Consider the following 18,013-nt stretch of genomic DNA (forward strand, 5'->3'; position numbering starts at 1 on the left):
CTAATCTGTCTGATTGACAGGAGAGATGATCAGAGGGGCGGAGTTTTTACCACCATTATTAGTATGGGGACCGAAGTATGGGTAGAGTTTCTCAGTGAAGGTGCAGCCAGTAAAGGAGTAGATCAGAGCTGCAGCATCTACATCATAAAAGGAGACCAGACCCTCCTCATAATCCACAAACACCCCCACCTTCTGAGGCTTCTTCTTCAGAGAGAGGAGGACAGCAGCAGCTTTGTACTTATTTCCATTCCTCAACACTACAGTCCAGTAGCCTTTCTCAGCACTCAGTGTGATGCGTCCCTTCCTGTTGATGGACTCTCTGGCCACTCCCACATCCCAGTCAGTGTTCCCTTTAACCTGGACCTCATAGTAAAACTTCCCTGAAGAGAAGCTCTGCTTTGCTAAGACACAGGTACAAGAAGAAAATCTCTCTGGGTTGTCTGGGAGATTCTTCTTTACATCACCAACATGTACTTGTTTCCCATCATCAGACAGGATGAGATGTGCTTGTGCTGTATCAGGATCCAGAGTCACATCCAGTGCAAACTGCTGGACCCTCTTCAGCTCAACATCAGCAAGCAGCTTCTCCATCTCTTTCCTGAGTGTCTCCTCCAGCTGAGCCACAGCTCTCCTCACAGTCCCCTCATATGTTGAGTGGACACTGACCTCTGTCCAGTCTTTGGTGTGTGGAGGAGTGTTCAGGGATGGGAAGCTTTGGATGAGGTGAAGGTGGTCTTCAGTGTGTGAGAGCTGCTCCACCTCAGCGGTTCTCTTCATCAGCTCACAGATCTCCTGTTCCATCTCTTTGATGAAGCCTTCACCTTGTTTCTCTGTTGTTTTCTGCTTCTCTTCAATCGTCTCAATGAGCTCAGCCTGGCCTCTCTCCACAGACTGCTTCAGAGCAGTGAAGACCTGCACACTGTCTGCTATCTGTCTGTCTGCATTTGCCTTACTGAGCTCTACTGAGTGTTTGATCTCCTGAATCTTCAGTCGTCTCTCCTGGATCTTCTGCTGAATTTCAGCCTCCGTCTTCCCCAGTTCAGCCTTCTTTCCTTTATATTCTTCTTCCAGAGGGACAAAGCGATGTGACTTGTGGTCTGACTCAGTACAGAACTGACAGACACACATCTGGTCAGTCTTGCAGAACAGCTCCAGCGGTCTGTCATGCTTCTTACACATCCTGTCTTCCAGGTTCTCCACAGGATCCATCAGCTTGTGTCTCTTCAGGCCCCTCACTCTCTGATGAGGCTCCAGGTGAGTCTCACAGTAGGAGGTCAGACACACCAGGCAGGACTTCAGGGCCTTCTCTTTGGTCCCAGTGCAGACGTCACAGGGAACTTCTCCTGGTTTGGCACTTTGTTGGTCTGGGCAGCTGCTGGCTTTCATCTGAGCTGACTTCCTGAACTGAGCAGCCATCTCAGATATGAAAGTATTGACATGCAGCTCAGGTCTTCTGTTGAAAAGCTTCTGACACATGGGACACTGGCACTGGACACTAACATCCCAGTGCTGTGTGATGCAGTTCTTGCAGAAGTTGTGTCCACATGGTGTGGTGACTGGATCAGTGAACACATCCAGACAGATGGAGCACAGAAACTGCTCTTCAGAGAGGAGACTGCTGGCAGCAGACATATCCAAACACTGAGACCTGAAGGGAAAGTGTGAAATAACATTTAAATCCCACTGTGACATCATCAGTGATGTCATAAATCCCACTGTGACATCATCAGTGATGTCATAAATCCCAGTGATGTGTGACATCATCAGTGATGTCATAAATCCCATGGATGTGTGACATCATCAGTGATGTCATAATGCAAACCTGCATGTATTGACTTCATTATACCATAATGAAACTGTCCTCAGTAATCTCCATTCACACTTCTTGGTAGCCTATATACTAACATCTCTATCATGAGTTCATGTCTGCTTTGTGACACGTCCTGATCGGCTGGATATCCAGTTGTTCCTTTACTGTCTTTAACTGCCTGGATCATTCACAATAATGTCTTATCTTTACTGTCTTTAACTGCCTGGATCATTCACAATAATGTCTTATCTTTAGGGACAACATTTACTGTCTTTAACTGCCTGGATCATGCACAATAATGTCTTATCTTTAGGGACAACATTTTCTGTCTTTAACTGCCTGGATCATTCACAATAATGTCTTATCTTTAGGGACAACATTTACTGACAAAAGACTGCATGGTGTTCTAGTTGGCTCAAGTTTTTCTCCCATGAGTGTGTTTATCTGTTTAAAATCCTCTTAATAATCATCTTTATCACTGTATTACTACTCTGTGGTCAGTAGGCTACATTGATGATATTTTCTTGATGTCATATTCAGTGGAAACCTTCATAAAAAAAATGAGAACATGCCCCCGGACCCCCTAGGGGTTCAGTGGTCCATGACCTTTGGGTGGGCTGAGCCCACCCCGGAAGAAAATTGTGTACAGTTTCAAGTAAAAATGGATCAAACTGGCGCACTTTGAGATCAAAATGAAGAGACTAGATATATGAAGAACTACACACATCAATATCTTCTTTACCGTTCTGTGGTTTTACAGCGATGAAAAAATAATTGTTTCCCTATATACTGTATACTATATATATTCTGCATACAGGTTACTATATGGTAGAATTATGCTTGCATAAATAATTGGGTGGGCTGAGCCCACCCAAAGCTCTGATGCTAAAACCGCCCCTGCCACTTGCCATAATACACAGGTAGGTTGGAGTGATCTAATGCAGCGTGGAACCAATGTTTTGATGTCGGACTGTTTTCGCATTCATTCCATGGATGATGGTTCATTCATATTGCCAAATATTTGATCGTGTTTTGTTTAGTTTTGCACAGGTTGCACTTTATTGATGTTCTTTTGAAAATATGTGCAGTGCAAAATGGGTTCATTGCAGCCACTAATAGGCTACAGTGATAAGACTTAATGCAAAATTTTCTTGTAAAATATTTCTTATTTTTTGCACAGATATAACTTTATTGATATCGTTATAACAAAGTGATTGCACATTTCATTTGATTTTTATCTGATGGAGCAATCTGGTTAACTTTGTTTGTTCTAGCAAAGTGATTGCAATTTCTGTTTGATTATTTTAATTAATTATTTAAAAAAGCACAGATGTACAGTAGCAGTCACAAGATTTTGTATAAAGTTGAAATGGAAGTCGTTTTTTTATTTGGACAACATTACTGAAAGAAAATAGAAAGGAATAGTCATGATCTTGATGTTATTTCAATAAAAGTTCAACTTGGACCTTTTTGTTACAATTGTGTTGGGGCGGTGGGGCATGAACATTTTTCCTCCTTCAAAGTGGGGCATGACAGAAAAAGTTTGAGAACCACTATCTTAAGCAGAACCCCCCCCCCTGGGGGGGGGGGGGGGGGGGGTGACAGCGATATGCGATATGCAGTTTAGTTGGTGCATTATTGCAGTGATTCCCAACCAGGGTTATGTGTACCCTAGGGGTACTTGAGCAGCTTGCAGGGGGTATACTTGGAATGATTGGGGAATACAATTTACCTCCAAAATGATAAATAAATATATATATATATTCCAAGTCATTTCATAAGCCCATTGTTAAAATGTGATGTGTGTGCCGCAACTAGTTCTGCTATCTAAAAGCATCTGCGTCGTTATTCCATGTTTGCCACACACACACACACACACACACACACACACACACACACACACACACACACACACACACACACACACACACACACACACACACACACACACACACACACACACATTCCCTAGAAGAGCTGAGCTTCTGACCACGGCTGGGTCATATTGACTTCCCCTGTGTGATGGCAGGAACATACAGTGTATTAAGAATTCATGGTGCATGTCTTTGACTGCAACCATCCAAAGGCTGAGGGCGGCCACAGCTAGCCAACAGTGGAGAGACACACATGTGCACACACACACACACACACACACACACACACACACACACACACACACACACACACACACACACACACACAGCTCATTCCCATTCAATCCTACACCAATGATTCTCAACCCTTTTCATATCAAGACCTCTAATAGTCCACATTAGCACCACAGACCCCCATTTGATGAGATTGTGTCTCTTGGACCCAAATCTGAGAATATGTTTATTGTTGGATATGATTTTGTCCAGAATTCAAGACTATCTGCTTTACTGTCAACTACTTTTTCTAAGTAGCTTTAGTTAACCAAATGTCTCCCTATGATTCTCCCTGTTAGCTTTACTGTAGTTAATTTCTTCCCAGTGTGAAGTATTTGGTAGCTTAAGCCAGGCCCCCTCCTACCTCACCGACCTGCTCCACCACCATACCCCCTCCTACCTCACTGACCTGCTCCACCACCACCATACCCCCTCCTACCTCACCGACCTGCTCCACCACCATATCCCCTCCTACCTCACTGACCTGCTCCACCACCATACCCCCTCCTACCTCACTGACCTGCTCCACCACCATACCCCCTCCTACCTCACTGACCTGCATTCTGTCTAAAGAGGATGTTGAAACCTGTAAATGAGCATAGTTTAAGCTCACATCTCGGGGCAGTATTGATTGTATGTTAAATGGTCAATTGTGTTATGGGAATTGCTGGTATTAGATAATAGTAATTATCTGTTTGTTTCTGTACTGCATATATTGTGTTAGAGAGCCACCTTGTGGTCCATTTGAGTATGGAACTTTGTTCGTAGTTATATAGCTCAATTGTTTGGTCACTCAATCCATTTGAGTTATGCATGTTTCCATTGTTTATTTGTTTCTTAGGAAACCACACCTAAAGTAATACCTGTATGCAGGACTACGGAAACACATGGGTTGAATAAAAGGACTAAACCTTCTTTCTTGGACTTTTGATTCTGACCGATCACCTGTGGTGGACTAGTGACTCTGATCCGGCACATAAGCAGAAGTTCATTGGAATAGCCTCAGTCAGTTATTCCTTTTTTTCAGCCCACATTCAAATCATTACTAGAAACTCACCTGTGCTTTTAACCTGTGATAACTGTATTGTCTTTTCCCTCATTCTTTGATCATTAGTATTGTGTATTATGTTTTTAATGTGTTGTTTACTTGATCTTTTTAAACCCCCTTGTAAAGCGTCTGAATACCATGAAAAGTGCTCCATAGATACAATTTACCGTTATTAAATTTATTATTGTATCCTTAATATCCGTATTCATAAGACTGAACAGATACATGGATATAGTTTAGAAGAATAAACAGCCAACTTACTAAGGAAGATTCGGGTTCAGGCCGGGCCGGGCTTGTTGTTTTGGACCTGCTAAGCTCTATATTGTATTAGCAAACACTGCAACAGGAAGTCAGCTCTGCACGGCCAACGCACACCAGCACGACAAAAGTGGCTTGGAGTCACTGCTCGCTTGGTGCTGCAGCTTGATTGGTTGTCTTGCTGTCTTCTGGCCCCTCCTCACGTCGCTGTTGTTGCTCTCGTCCATCACCAGGTATCCCAGCATGCTTTGGAAGGAGATGACTGATGCATCCAATACACAATGAATGAATGAACAACTGACTAGTGTCACTGTGGTGTGCATCATGCACCGTTAGAGGAGTGAATAGAGATGTTACAATGAAACTGGAAATGTTGTAGTTTTCACACACTCACTTTAATGATCAAAGAAAAACAGGATATGAAAGAATACTGAATTCTTCTTTAACTTTAACCCCCCCACATGATCTAACTAAATCATTATGTCTACATCACATGAACATGAGCCATAACACCACACATTCTGCCAAGAGGAAGAAAAGGTAAAGAGACAAGATACATCAGTAGTTACTGGTCTTCTCTCAGTGGAGAGCCCTATTGAAAGAACAAATTAATAATCTTAATGTGCTAGACAAGTCTGCAAAGTGTTTTTGTTGTTCTATAAAATAAAATTCAACATTAGACTGGCTGCTAGTTACCTGAAGTCAAAACATGTGCGTAAATTGTCTTGACTGACAATGAATCCTGAGGATAATGAATGTTTAGTCTAATCTGTGTGATTGACAGGAGAGATGATCAGAGGGGCGGAGTTTTTACCACCATTAGTATTGCAGGGACCGAAGTATGGGTAGAGTTTCTCAGTGAAGGTGCAGCCAGTAAAGGAGTAGATCAGAGCTGCAGCATCTACATCATAAAAGCAGACTAGACCCTTCTCATAATCCACAAACACCCCCACCTTCTGAGGCTTCATCTTCAGAGAGAGGAGGACAGAAGGGCCAGCAAGAGCTCTGTACTCATTTCCATTCCTCAACCATACAGTCCAGTAGCCATTCTCAGGTCTCAGTGTGCTTGTATCCTTCCTGTTGCTCAACCCTCTGGCCACTCCCACATCCCAGTCAGTCTTCCCTTTAACCTGAACCTCGTAGTAAAACTTCCCTGAAGAGAAGCTCTGCTTTGCTAAGACACAGGCACAAAGAGAAAATCTCTCTGGGTTGTCTGGGAGATTCTTCTTTACATCACCATGATGTACTTGTTTCCCGTCATCAGACAGGATGAGCCAGGGATTTGCTGTATCAGGATCGAGAGTCACATCCACTGCAAACTGCTGGACCCTCTTCAGCTCAACATCAAGCAGCTTCTCCATCTCTTTACGGAGTGTCTCCTCCAGCTGAGCCACAGCTCTCCTCACAGTCCCCTCATATGATGAGTGGACACTGACCTCTGTCCAGTCTTTGGTGTGTGGAGGCTTGTTCAGGGATGGGAAGCTTTGGAGGAGTTGAAGGTGGTCTTCAGTGTGTGAGAGCTGCTCCACCTCAGCGGTTATCTTCATCAGCTCAGAGATTTCCTGTTCCAGCTCTTTGATGAAGACTTCCGCCTGTTTCTCTGTTGTTTTCTGCTTCTCTTCAATCGTCTCAATGAGCTCAGCCTGACCTCTCTCCACAGACTGCCTCAGAGCAGTGAAGACCTGCACACTGTCTGCTATCTCTCTGTCTGCATTTGCCTTACTGAGCTCTACTGAGTGTTTGATCTCATGAATCTTCAGTCGTCTCTCCTGGATCTTCTGCTGGATTTCTGCCTCCGTCTTCCCCAGTTCAGCCTTCTTTCCTTTATATTCTTCTTCCAGAGGGACAAAGCGATGTGACTTGTGGTCTGACTCAGTACAGAACTGACAGACACACATCTGGTCAGTCTTGCAGAACAGCTCCAGCGGTCTGTCATGCTTCTTACACATCCTGTCTTCCAGGTTCTCCACAGGATCCATCAGCTTGTGTCTCTTCAGGCCTGAGATTCTCTGATGAGGCTCCAGGTGAGTTTCACAGTAGGAGGTCAGACACACCAGGCAGGACTTCAGGGCCTTCTCTTTGGTCCCAGTGCAGACGTCACAGGGAACTTCTCCTGGTTTGGCACTTTGTTGGTCTGGGCAGCTCCTGGCTTTCATCTGAGCTGACTTCCTGAACTGAGCAACCATCTCAGATATGAAAGTATTGACCCGCAGCAGAGGTCTTCTGTCAAAAACCTCTTTACACATGGGACACTGGCACTGGACACTAACATCCCAGTGTTGTGTGATACAGTTCTTGCAGAAGTTGTGTCCACATGGTGTGGAGACTGGATCAGTGAACACATCCAGACAGATGGAGCACAGAAACTGCTCTTCAGAGAGGAGACTGCTGGCAGCAGACATATCTGAGACCTGAAGGGAAAGTGTGAAATAACAACATTTATTACATCATTCTTGAATGACAATGCCTTAAAAAGGGAATTGAAGTTGGATAAAAAAGGGACTACACTCACATTTTATTCACTTTTAAAGTCTGCATCTATTGACTTCATTATACCATAATGAAACTGTCCTCCTATATTGAGGACACAACTGATGTCTTGCCTAGAGCCTAGAGACAACCCACCTCAGGTCTCCCTATTTTATATGACAATGGTTCATTCACCAAACCTGCATGTATTGACTTCATTATACCATAATGAAACTGTCCTCCTATATTGAGGACACAACTGATGTCTTGAATAAAATGTCTCGCCTCAGTAATCTCCATGCACACTTCTTGGTAGCCTATATGCTAACATCTCTATCATGAGTTCATGTCTGCTTTGTGACACGGCTGGATATCCAGTTGTTCCTTTACTGTCTTTAACTGCCTGGATCATTCACAATAATGTCTTATCTTTAGGGACAACATTTACTGTCTTTAACTGCCTGGATCATTCACAATAATGTCTTATCTTTAGGGACAACATTTACTGTCTTTAACTGCCTGGATCATTCACAATAATGTCTTATCTTTAGGGACAACATTTACTGACAAAAGACTGCATGGTGTTCTAGTTGGCTCAAGTTTTTCTCCCATGACTGTGTTTATCTGTTTAAAATCCTCTTAATAATCATTTGTATCACTGTATTACTACTCTGTGGTCAGTAGGCTACATTGATGATATTTTCTTGATGTCATATTCAGTGGGAACTTTCATATATTAAATTGTAAAAATGAGAACATTAGATTGTCAATGGATTATTCCCAGGCACAGATTTGACTGACCTCTGGGTCAAACATGAACGCTATGTAACATTCAGAATTAACAGAACACATTAAACCAATAAGGCCCGCCCACCTGTCAGCTGATGGCCTGATGAAGACCATGCTGATAAAGGCTTTGAAGTTAGTGGGCACTCCTAGCTCTCCTCTTTGTCACTTTAAGAGTGTCTGAAAGCAAGTGGGGTCTATTAACTTTTGGACGTACACTAAACACTTCAGTTGAAATCTCTAAAGATACAGGACAAACCGAATTCCATTCCATTAGGCCTATCTGGATCGGCCGACAGCTCAAGTTTGTGTTCTTTCTTGCTCTGTTTCAACACAGTAAATATAATCTGCTGTTACTCACCGCTAGTTTTCTTTTCTTTTGAGAGTCTTTTCTCGAAGCTCACTTGAGAATTGGACAGACGCAGGTCTTTTCTCGACTGCAGCAAACAGCAATCTTGTCGCAAGTTACTTTCTCTTTCAATTCCGGAATGTGACGTTGAAATTCGCTCTCCTGCGTTTCCTGTTGCTCCGCCTTTTTTTGTGCGGGGGGGGGGGGCGGGTCAAATCAATGTGTTGATTCATTTTTATTCTTACCATTAGAGAGCTGTAGTACCACAAATAGTTGGCACACAAGTTTATTGTGCATTTATTTTTTTATGAACACACATATAAACATGACATCATACAGTGTAATTTGTGATTTGGGCAAACAATGAGCAGCATACAAATATTGTGTTGGATGGATTGGATTGATCCTGTAGGCCTACTTAATATTTTAGTCTTGCACAGAGCAGAGAGAGGGGAAAATAGAGGCGAGAGAGTATGAGATACGGCTCAGGAGAATTCATATGGGATATTGATGTGATCGCTGCGCTGCATACTTGCCCTAAGTCAAATCCTCCTTTGTAATATGATTACTCATTATGGCTATTAAAATGAATCTTGAACAAAAAATCTTACTTGAGTAGATCAATGTAGCAAGTAAAGACACTAAGGCAGAGCAAAATCTGCCAACACAACACTTGACAACCTTAAAATGATTAACAGGCATGTTTGTTTGTTTTGTTGTTAGTAAAAATGATTGTATGTCAAACTTCAAATGCATTTAGATAGATGGAGAAATTGCCCACTGCTGGGTCATATTGACTTCCCCTGTGTGATGGCAGGAACATACAGTGTGTATTAAGAATTCATGGTGCATGACTGCAACCATCCAAAGGCTGAGGGCGGCCACAGCTAGCCAACAGTGGAGAGACACACATGCGCACACACACACACACACACACACACACACACACACACACACACACACACACACACACACACACACACACACACACACACACACACACACACACACACACACACACACACACACACACACAGCTCATTCCCATTCAATCCTACACTAATGATTCTCAACCCTTTTCATATCAAGACCTCTAATTTAGTCCACATTAGCACCACAGACCCCCATTTGATGAGATTGTGTCTCTTGGACCCAAATCTGAGAATATGTTTATTGTTGGATATGATTTTGTCCAGAATTCAAGACTATCTGCTGTACTGTCAACTAGCTACTTTTTATAAGTAGCTTTAGTTAACCACATTTCTCCCTATGATTCTCCCTGTTAGCTTTACTGTAGTTAATTTCTTCCCAGTGTGAAGTATTTGGTAGCTTAAGCCAGGCCCCCTCCTACCTCATGGACCTGCTCCACCACCATACCCCCTCCTACCTCACCGACCTGCTCCACCACCATACCCCCTCCTACCTCACTGACCTGCTCCACCACCATACCCCCTCCTACCTCACTGACCTGCTCCACCACCATACCCCCTCCTACCTCACTGACCTGCTCCACCACCATACCCCCTCCTATCTCACCGACCTGCTCCACCACCATACCCCCTCCTACCTCACCGACCTGCTCCACCACCATACCCCCTCCTACCTCACCGACCTGCTCCACCACCATACCCCCTCCTACCTCACCGACCTGCTCCACCACCATACCCCCTCCTACCTCACTGACCTGCTCCACCACCATACCCCCTCCTACCTCACTGACCTGCTCCACCACCATACCCCCTCCTACCTCACTGACCTGCTCCACCACCATACCCCCTCCTATCTCACCGACCTGCTCCACCACCATACCCCCTCCTACCTCACCGACCTGCTCTACCACCATACCCCCTCCTACCTCACCGACCTGCTCCACCACCATACCCCCTCTTACCTCACTGACCTGCTCCACCACCATACCCCCTCCTACCTCACTGACCTGCTCCACCACCATACCCCCTCCTATCTCACCGACCTGCTCCACCACCATACCCCCTCCTACCTCACTGACCTGCTCCACCACCATACCCCCTCCTACCTCACTGACCTGCTCCACCACCATACCTCCTCCTACCTCACCGACCTGCTCTACCACCATACCCCCTCCTACCTCACTGACCTGCTCCACCACCATACCCCCTCCTACCTCACCGACCTGCTCCACCACCATACCCCCTCCCATAGCCTCCGATCCTCCGATGCAAACCTCTTGTCTCCACCACTGAGGACCAAGCGCTGGACCCGGGGTGACAGAGCCGTCTCCCCCTCCCTCTGGAACTCTCTCCCAACACATCAGAGACTGCATTAAACTGCCCACATTCAAATCATTACTAGAAACTCACCTGTGCTTTTAACCTGCGATAACTGTATTGTCTTTTCCCTCATTCTTTGATCATTTGTATTGTGTATTATGTTTTTAATGTGTTGTTTACTTGATCTTTTTAAACCCCCTTGTAAAGCCTCTGAATACCATGAAAAGTGCTCCATAAATACAATGTAGTGTTATGAAATTTATTATTATTGTATCCTTAAAACCGTATGTATTCATGAGACTGAACAGACACATGGATATAGTTTAGAAGAATAGATAAACAGTCAACTTACTAAGGATTCAGGTTCAGGCCGGGCCGGACTTGTTGTTTTGGACCTGCTAAGCTCTATATTGTATTAGCAAACACTGCAACAGGAAGTCAGCTCTATATTGTATTAACAAACACTGCAACAGGAAGTCAGCTCTGCACGGCCAACGCACACCAGCACGACAAAAGTGGCTTGGAGTCACTGCTCGCTTGGTGCTGCAGCTTGATTGGTTGTCTTGCTGTCTTCTGGCCCCTCCTCACGTCGCTGTTGTTGCTCTCATCCATCGCCAGGTATCCCAGCATGCTTTGGAAAGAGATGACAGATGCATCCAATACACAATGAATGAATGAACAACTGACTAGTGTCACTGTGGTGTGCATCATGCACCGTTAGAGGAGTGAATAGAGATGTTACAATGAAACTGGAAAATGTGTCGTTTTCACACACTCACTTTAATGATCAAAGAAAAACAGGATATGAAAGGAAATACTGAACTCTTCTTTAACTTTAACCCCCCCACATGATCTAACTAAATCATTATGTCTACATCACATGAACATGAGCCATAACACCACACATTCTGCCAAGAGGAAGAAAAGGTAAAGAGACAAGATACATCAGTAGTTACTGGTCTTCTCTCAGTGGAGACTGAGCCCTATTGAAAGAACAAATTAATCTTCAAATGTACTAGACAAGTCTGAAAAGTGTTGTTGTTGTTCTATAAAATAAAATTCAACATTAATGGTTATTAGTTACCTGAAGACAAAACAACATATGTGTAAACTGTCTTAACTGACAATGAATCCTGAGGCAAATTACTGATCAGTCTAATCTGTCTGATTGACAGGAGAGATGATCAGAGGGGCGGAGTTTTTACCACCATTATTAGGACAGGGACCGAAGTATGGGTAGAGTTTCTCAGTGAAGGTGCAGCCAGTAAAGGAGTAGATCAGAGCTGCAGCATCTACATCATAAAAAGAGACCAGACCCTCCTCATAATCCACAAACACCCCGACCTTCTGAGGCTTCATCTTCAGAGAGAGGAGGACAGCAGCAGCTTTGTACTCATTTCCATTCCTCAGCAATACAGTCCAGTAGCCTTTCTCAGGACTCAGTGTGATCAATCCCTTCCTGTTGATGGATCCTCTGGCCACTCCTACATCCCAGGCAGTCTTCCCTTCAACCTGGACCTCGTAGTAAAACTTCCCTGAAGAGAAGCTCTGCTTTGCTAAGACACAGGCACAAGAAGAAAATCTCTCTGGGTTGTCTGGGAGATTCTTCTTTACATCACCATCATGTACTTGTTTCCCGTCATCAGACAGGATGAGATGGGGATTTGCTGTATCAGGATCCAGAGTCACATCCACTGTAAACTGCTGGACCCTCTTCAGCTCAACATCAGCAAGCAGCTTCTCCATCTCTTTACTGAGTGTCTCCTCCAGCTGAGCCACAGCTCTCCTCACAGTCCCCTCATATGATGAGTGGACACTGACCTCTGTCCAGTCTTTGGTGTGTGGAGGAGTGTTCAGGGATGGGAAGGTTTGGAGGAGGTGGAGGTGGTCTTCAGTGTGTGAGAGCTGCTCCACCTCAGCGGTTCTCTTCATCAGCTCAGAGATTTCCTGTTCCAGCTCTTTGATGACGCCTTCACCCTGTTTCTCTGTTGTTTTCTGCTTCTCTTCAATCGTCTGAATGAGCTCAGCCTGGCCTCTCTCCACAGACTGCTTCAGAGCAGTGAAGACCTGCACACTGTCTGCTATCTCTCTGTCTGCATTTGCATTACTGAGCTCTACTGACTGTTTGATCTCCTGAATCTTCAGTCGTCTCTCCTGGATCATCTGCTGAATTTCAGCCTCCGTCTTCCCCAGTTCAGCCTTCTTTCCTTTATATTCTTCTTCCAGAGGAACAAAGCGATGTGACCTGTGGTCTGACTCAGTGCAGAACTGACAGACACACATCTGGTCCGTCTTGCAGAACAGCTCCAGCGGTCTGTCATGCTTCTTACACATCCTGTCTTCCAGGTTCTCCACAGGATCCATCAGCTTGTGTCTCTTCAGGGCTGAGATTCTCTGATGAGGCTCCAGGTGAGTCTCACAGTAGGAGACCAGACACACCAGGCAGGACTTCTGGGCCTTCCGTTTGGTCCCAGTACAGACGTCACAGGGAACTTCTCCTGGTTTGGTACTTTGTTGCTCTGGGCAGCTGCTGGCTTTCATCTGAGTTGACTTCCTGAACTGAGCAACCATCTCAGATATGAAAGTATTGACCCGCAGCAGAGGTCTTCTGTCAAAAACCTCTTTACACATGGGACACTGGCACTGGACACTAACATCCCAGTGCTGTGTGATACAGTTCTTGCAGAAGTTGTGTCCACATGGTGTGGAGACTGGATCAGTGAACACATCCAGACAGATGGAGCACAGAAACTGCTCTTCAGAGAGGAGACTGCTGGCAGCAGACATATCTGAGACCTGAAGGGAAAGTGTGAAATAACAACATTTATTACATCATTCTTGAATGACAATACCTTAAAAAGGGAATTGAAGTTGGATAAAAAAGGGACTACACTCACATTTTATTCACTTTTAAAGTCTGCATCTATTGACTTCATTATACCATAATGAAACTGTCCTCCTATATTGAGGACACAACTGATGTCTTGCCTAGAGCCTAGAGACAACCCACCTCAGGTCTCCCTATTTTATATGACAATGGTTCATTCACCAAACCTGCATCTATTGACTTCATTATACCATAATGAAACTGTCCTCCTATATTGAGGACACAACTAATGTCTTGAATAAAATGTCTGGCCTCAGTAATCTCCATTCACACTTCTTGGTAGCCTATATGCTAACATCTCTATCATGAGTTCATGCCTGCTTTGTGACACGGCTGGATATCCAGTTGTTCCTTTACTGTCTTTAACTGCCTGGATCATTCACAATAATGTCTTATCTTTAGGGACAACATTTACTGTCTTTAACTGCCTGGATCATTCACAATAATGTCTTATCTTTAGGGACAACATTTACTGTCTTTAACTGCCTGGATCATTCACAATAATGTCTTATCTTTAGGGACAACATTTACTGTCTTTAACTGCCTGGATCATTCACAATAATGTCTTATCTTTAGGGACAACATTTACTGACAAAAGACTGCATGGTGTTCTAGTTGGCTCAAGTTTTTCTCCCATGACTGTGTTTATCTGTTTAAAATCCTCTTAATAATCATTTTTATCACTGTATTACTACTCTGTGGTCAGTAGGCTACATTGATGATATTTTCTTGATGTCATATTCAGTGGGAACTTTCTAAATTGTAAAAATTAGAACATTAGATTGTCAATGGATTATTCCCAGGCACAGATTTGACTGACCTCTGGGTCAAACATGAACGCTATGTAACACATTCAGAATTAACAGAACACATTAAACCAATAAGGCCCGCCCACCTGTCAGCTGATGGCCTGATGAAGACCATGCTGATAAAGCCTTTGAAGTTAGTGGGCACTCTAGCTCTCCTCTTTGTCACTTTAAGAATGTCTGAAAGCAAGTGGGGTCTATTAACTTTTGGACGTACACTAAACACTTCAGTTGAAATCTCTAAAGATACATGACAAACCGAAATCCATTCCATTAGGCCTATCTGGATCGGCCTACAGCTCAAGTTTGTGTTCTTTCTTGCTCTGTTTCAACACAGTAAATATGATCTGCTGTTACTCACCGATAGTTTTCTTTTCTTTTGAGAGTCCTTTCTCGAAACTCACTTGAGAATTGGACAGACGCAGGTCTTTTCTCGACTGCAGCAAACAGCAATCTTGTCGCAAGTTACTTTCTCTTTCAATTCCGGAATGTGACGTTGAAATTCGCTCTCCTGCGTTTCCTGTTGCTCCGCCTTTTTCTGGGCGGGGGGGGGGGGGGGGGGGGGGAGGGGTCAAATCAATTCGTTGATTCATTTTCATTCTTACCATTAGAGAGCTGTTGTACCACAAATAGTTGGCACACAAGTTTATTGTGCATTTATTTTTTTATGAACACACATATAAACATGTAACAGTGTAATTTGTGATTTAGGCAAACAATGAGCAGCATACAAATATTGTGTTAGATGGATTGGATTGATCCTGTAGGCCTACTTAATATTTTAGTCTTGCACAGAGCAGAGAGAGGGGAAAATAGAGGCGAGAGAGTATGAGATACGGCTCAGGAGAATTCATATGGGATATTGATGTGATCGCTGCGCTGCATACTTGCCCTAAGTCAAATCCTCCTTTGTAATATGATTACTCATTATGGCTATTAAAATTAATCTTGAAGAAAAAATCTTACTTGAGTAGATGAATGTAGCAAGTAAAGACACTAAGGCAGAGCAAAATCTGCCAACACAACACTTGACAACCTTAAAATGATTAACAGGCATGTTTGTTTGTTTTGTTGTTAGTAAAAATGATTGTATGTCAAACGTCAAATGCATTTAGATAGATGGAGAAATTGCAAAAAATCAGAATAGTATTACAAAAGTTGCGTCATTATTCCATGTTTGTCCCACATGCGCGCGCACACACACACACACACACACACACACACACACACACACACACACACACACACACACACACACACACACACACACACACACACACAAAGCTCATTCCCATTCAATCCTACACCAATGATTCTCAACTCTTTTCATATCAAGACCTCTAATTTAGTCCACATTAGCACCACAGACCCCCATTTGATAAGATTGTGTCTCTTGGACCCAAATCTGAGAATGTTTATTGTTGGATATGATTTTGTCCAGAATTCAAGACTATCTGCTGTAATGTAAACTACTTTTTATAAGTAGCTTTAGTTAACCACATTTTTCCCTATGATTCTCCCTGTTAGCTTTACTGTAGTTAATTTCTTCCCAGTGTGAAGTATTTGGTAGCTTAAGCCAGGCCCCCTCTTACCTCACCGACCTGCTCCACCACCATACCCCCTCCTACCTCACCGACCTGCTCCACCACCATACCCCCTCCTACCTCACGGACCTGCTCCACCACCATACCCCCTCCTACCTCACTGACCTGCTCCACCACCATACCCCCTCCTACCTCACCGACCTGCTCCACCACCATACCCCCTGCTACCTCACGGACCTGCTCCACGACCATACCCCTCCTACCTCACGGACCTGCTCCACCACAATACCCCCTCCTACCTCACCGACCTGCTCCACCACCATACCCCCTCCTACCTCACCGACCTGCTCCACCACCATACCCCCTCCTACCTCACTGACCTGCTCCACCACCATACCCCCTCCTACCTCACCGACCTGCTCCACCACCATACCCCCTCCTACCTCACCGACCTGCTCCACCACCATACCCCCTCCTACCTCACGGACCTGCTCCACCACCATACCCCCTCCTACCTCACGGACCTGCTCCACCACCATACCCCCTCCTACCTCACCGACCTGCTCCACCACAATACCCCCTCCTACCTGACTGACCTGCTCCACCACAATACCCCCTCCTACCTCACCGACCTGCTCCACCACCATACCCCCTCCTACCTCACCGACCTGCTCCACCACCATACCCCCTCCTACCTCACGGACCTGCTCCACCACCATACCCCTCCTACCTCACCGACCTGCTCCACCACAATACCCCCTCCTACCTCACCGACCTGCTCCACCACCATACCCCCTCCTACCTCACTGACCTGCTCCACCACCATACCCCCTCCTACCTCACCGACCTGCTCCACCACCATACCCCCTCCTACCTCACGGACATGCTCCACCACCATACCCCCTCCTACCTCACGGACCTGCTCCACCACCATACCCCTCCTACCTCACCGACCTGCTCCACCACAATACCCCCTCCTACCTCACGGACCTGCTCCACCACAATACCCCCTCCTACCTCACCGACCTGCTCCACCACCATACCCCCTCCTACCTCACCGACCTGCTCCACCACCATACCCCTCCTACCTCACCGACCTGCTCCACCACAATACCCCCTCCTACCTCACTGACCTGCTCCACCACCATAGCCCCTCCTACCTCACTGACCTGCTCCACCACCATACCCCCTCCTACCTCACTGACCTGCTCCACCACCATACCCCCTCCTACCTCACCGACCTGCTCCACCACCATACCCCCTCCCATAGCCTCCGATCCTCCGATGCAAACCTCTTGTCTCCACCACTCAGGACCAAGCGCTGGACCCGGGGTGACAGAGCCGTCTCCCTTGCTGCCCCCTCCCTCTGGAACTCTCTCCCTAAACACATCAGAGACTGCATTAAACTGCCCTGTTAAAAAGGCCATCCCCTTTTCATCCCCTATTATCTATAAACCCACTACCTTATTATCATTCTCACTAATAGGACCTTCATCATTCATTAGTTTATGGGCATTTCATATTTGGGTTGAGCAACTATTTGTATTTACCTTACATTTGTAATTTGTGCATCCTATAATGTGTGTATATGTGCATTCTGTCTAAAGAGGATGTTGAAACCTGTAAATGAGCATAGTTTAAGCTCACATCTCGGGGCAGT

At 45.0% G+C, this 18,013-nt stretch overlaps 3 protein-coding genes across 3 annotated transcripts; all 3 read right to left on the bottom strand.

Annotated features, from left to right (window-relative positions):
- LOC310791713 (E3 ubiquitin-protein ligase TRIM21-like) lies at positions 1-1,632 on the bottom strand (the record flags this gene model as incomplete). The annotated part of the gene is made up of 1 exon (XM_083653368.1): positions 1-1,632. The coding sequence occupies one exon, from the start codon at positions 1,630-1,632 to the stop codon at positions 1-3; it is 1,632 nt and encodes a 543-aa protein (XP_083509494.1).
- A 4,350-nt stretch (positions 1,633-5,982) lies between these two features.
- Positions 5,983-7,665, bottom strand: LOC310791708 (E3 ubiquitin-protein ligase TRIM21-like; the record flags this gene model as incomplete). The annotated part of the gene is made up of 1 exon (XM_083653363.1): positions 5,983-7,665. One exon carries the CDS (start codon positions 7,663-7,665, stop codon positions 6,028-6,030), a length of 1,638 nt encoding a protein of 545 aa, XP_083509489.1. The 3' UTR covers positions 5,983-6,027.
- Positions 7,666-12,271: 4,606 nt separating this feature from the next.
- Positions 12,272-13,903, bottom strand: LOC310791716 (E3 ubiquitin-protein ligase TRIM21-like; the record flags this gene model as incomplete). The annotated part of the gene is made up of 1 exon (XM_083653371.1): positions 12,272-13,903. The coding sequence occupies one exon, from the start codon at positions 13,901-13,903 to the stop codon at positions 12,272-12,274; it is 1,632 nt and encodes a 543-aa protein (XP_083509497.1).
- Between the last annotated feature and the right edge of the window lie 4,110 nt (positions 13,904-18,013).

Source organism: Poromitra crassiceps, assembly GCF_964638095.1.
Source record: "Poromitra crassiceps genome assembly, chromosome: 17".
Taxonomy (NCBI): Eukaryota; Metazoa; Chordata; class Actinopteri; order Beryciformes; family Melamphaidae; genus Poromitra; species Poromitra crassiceps.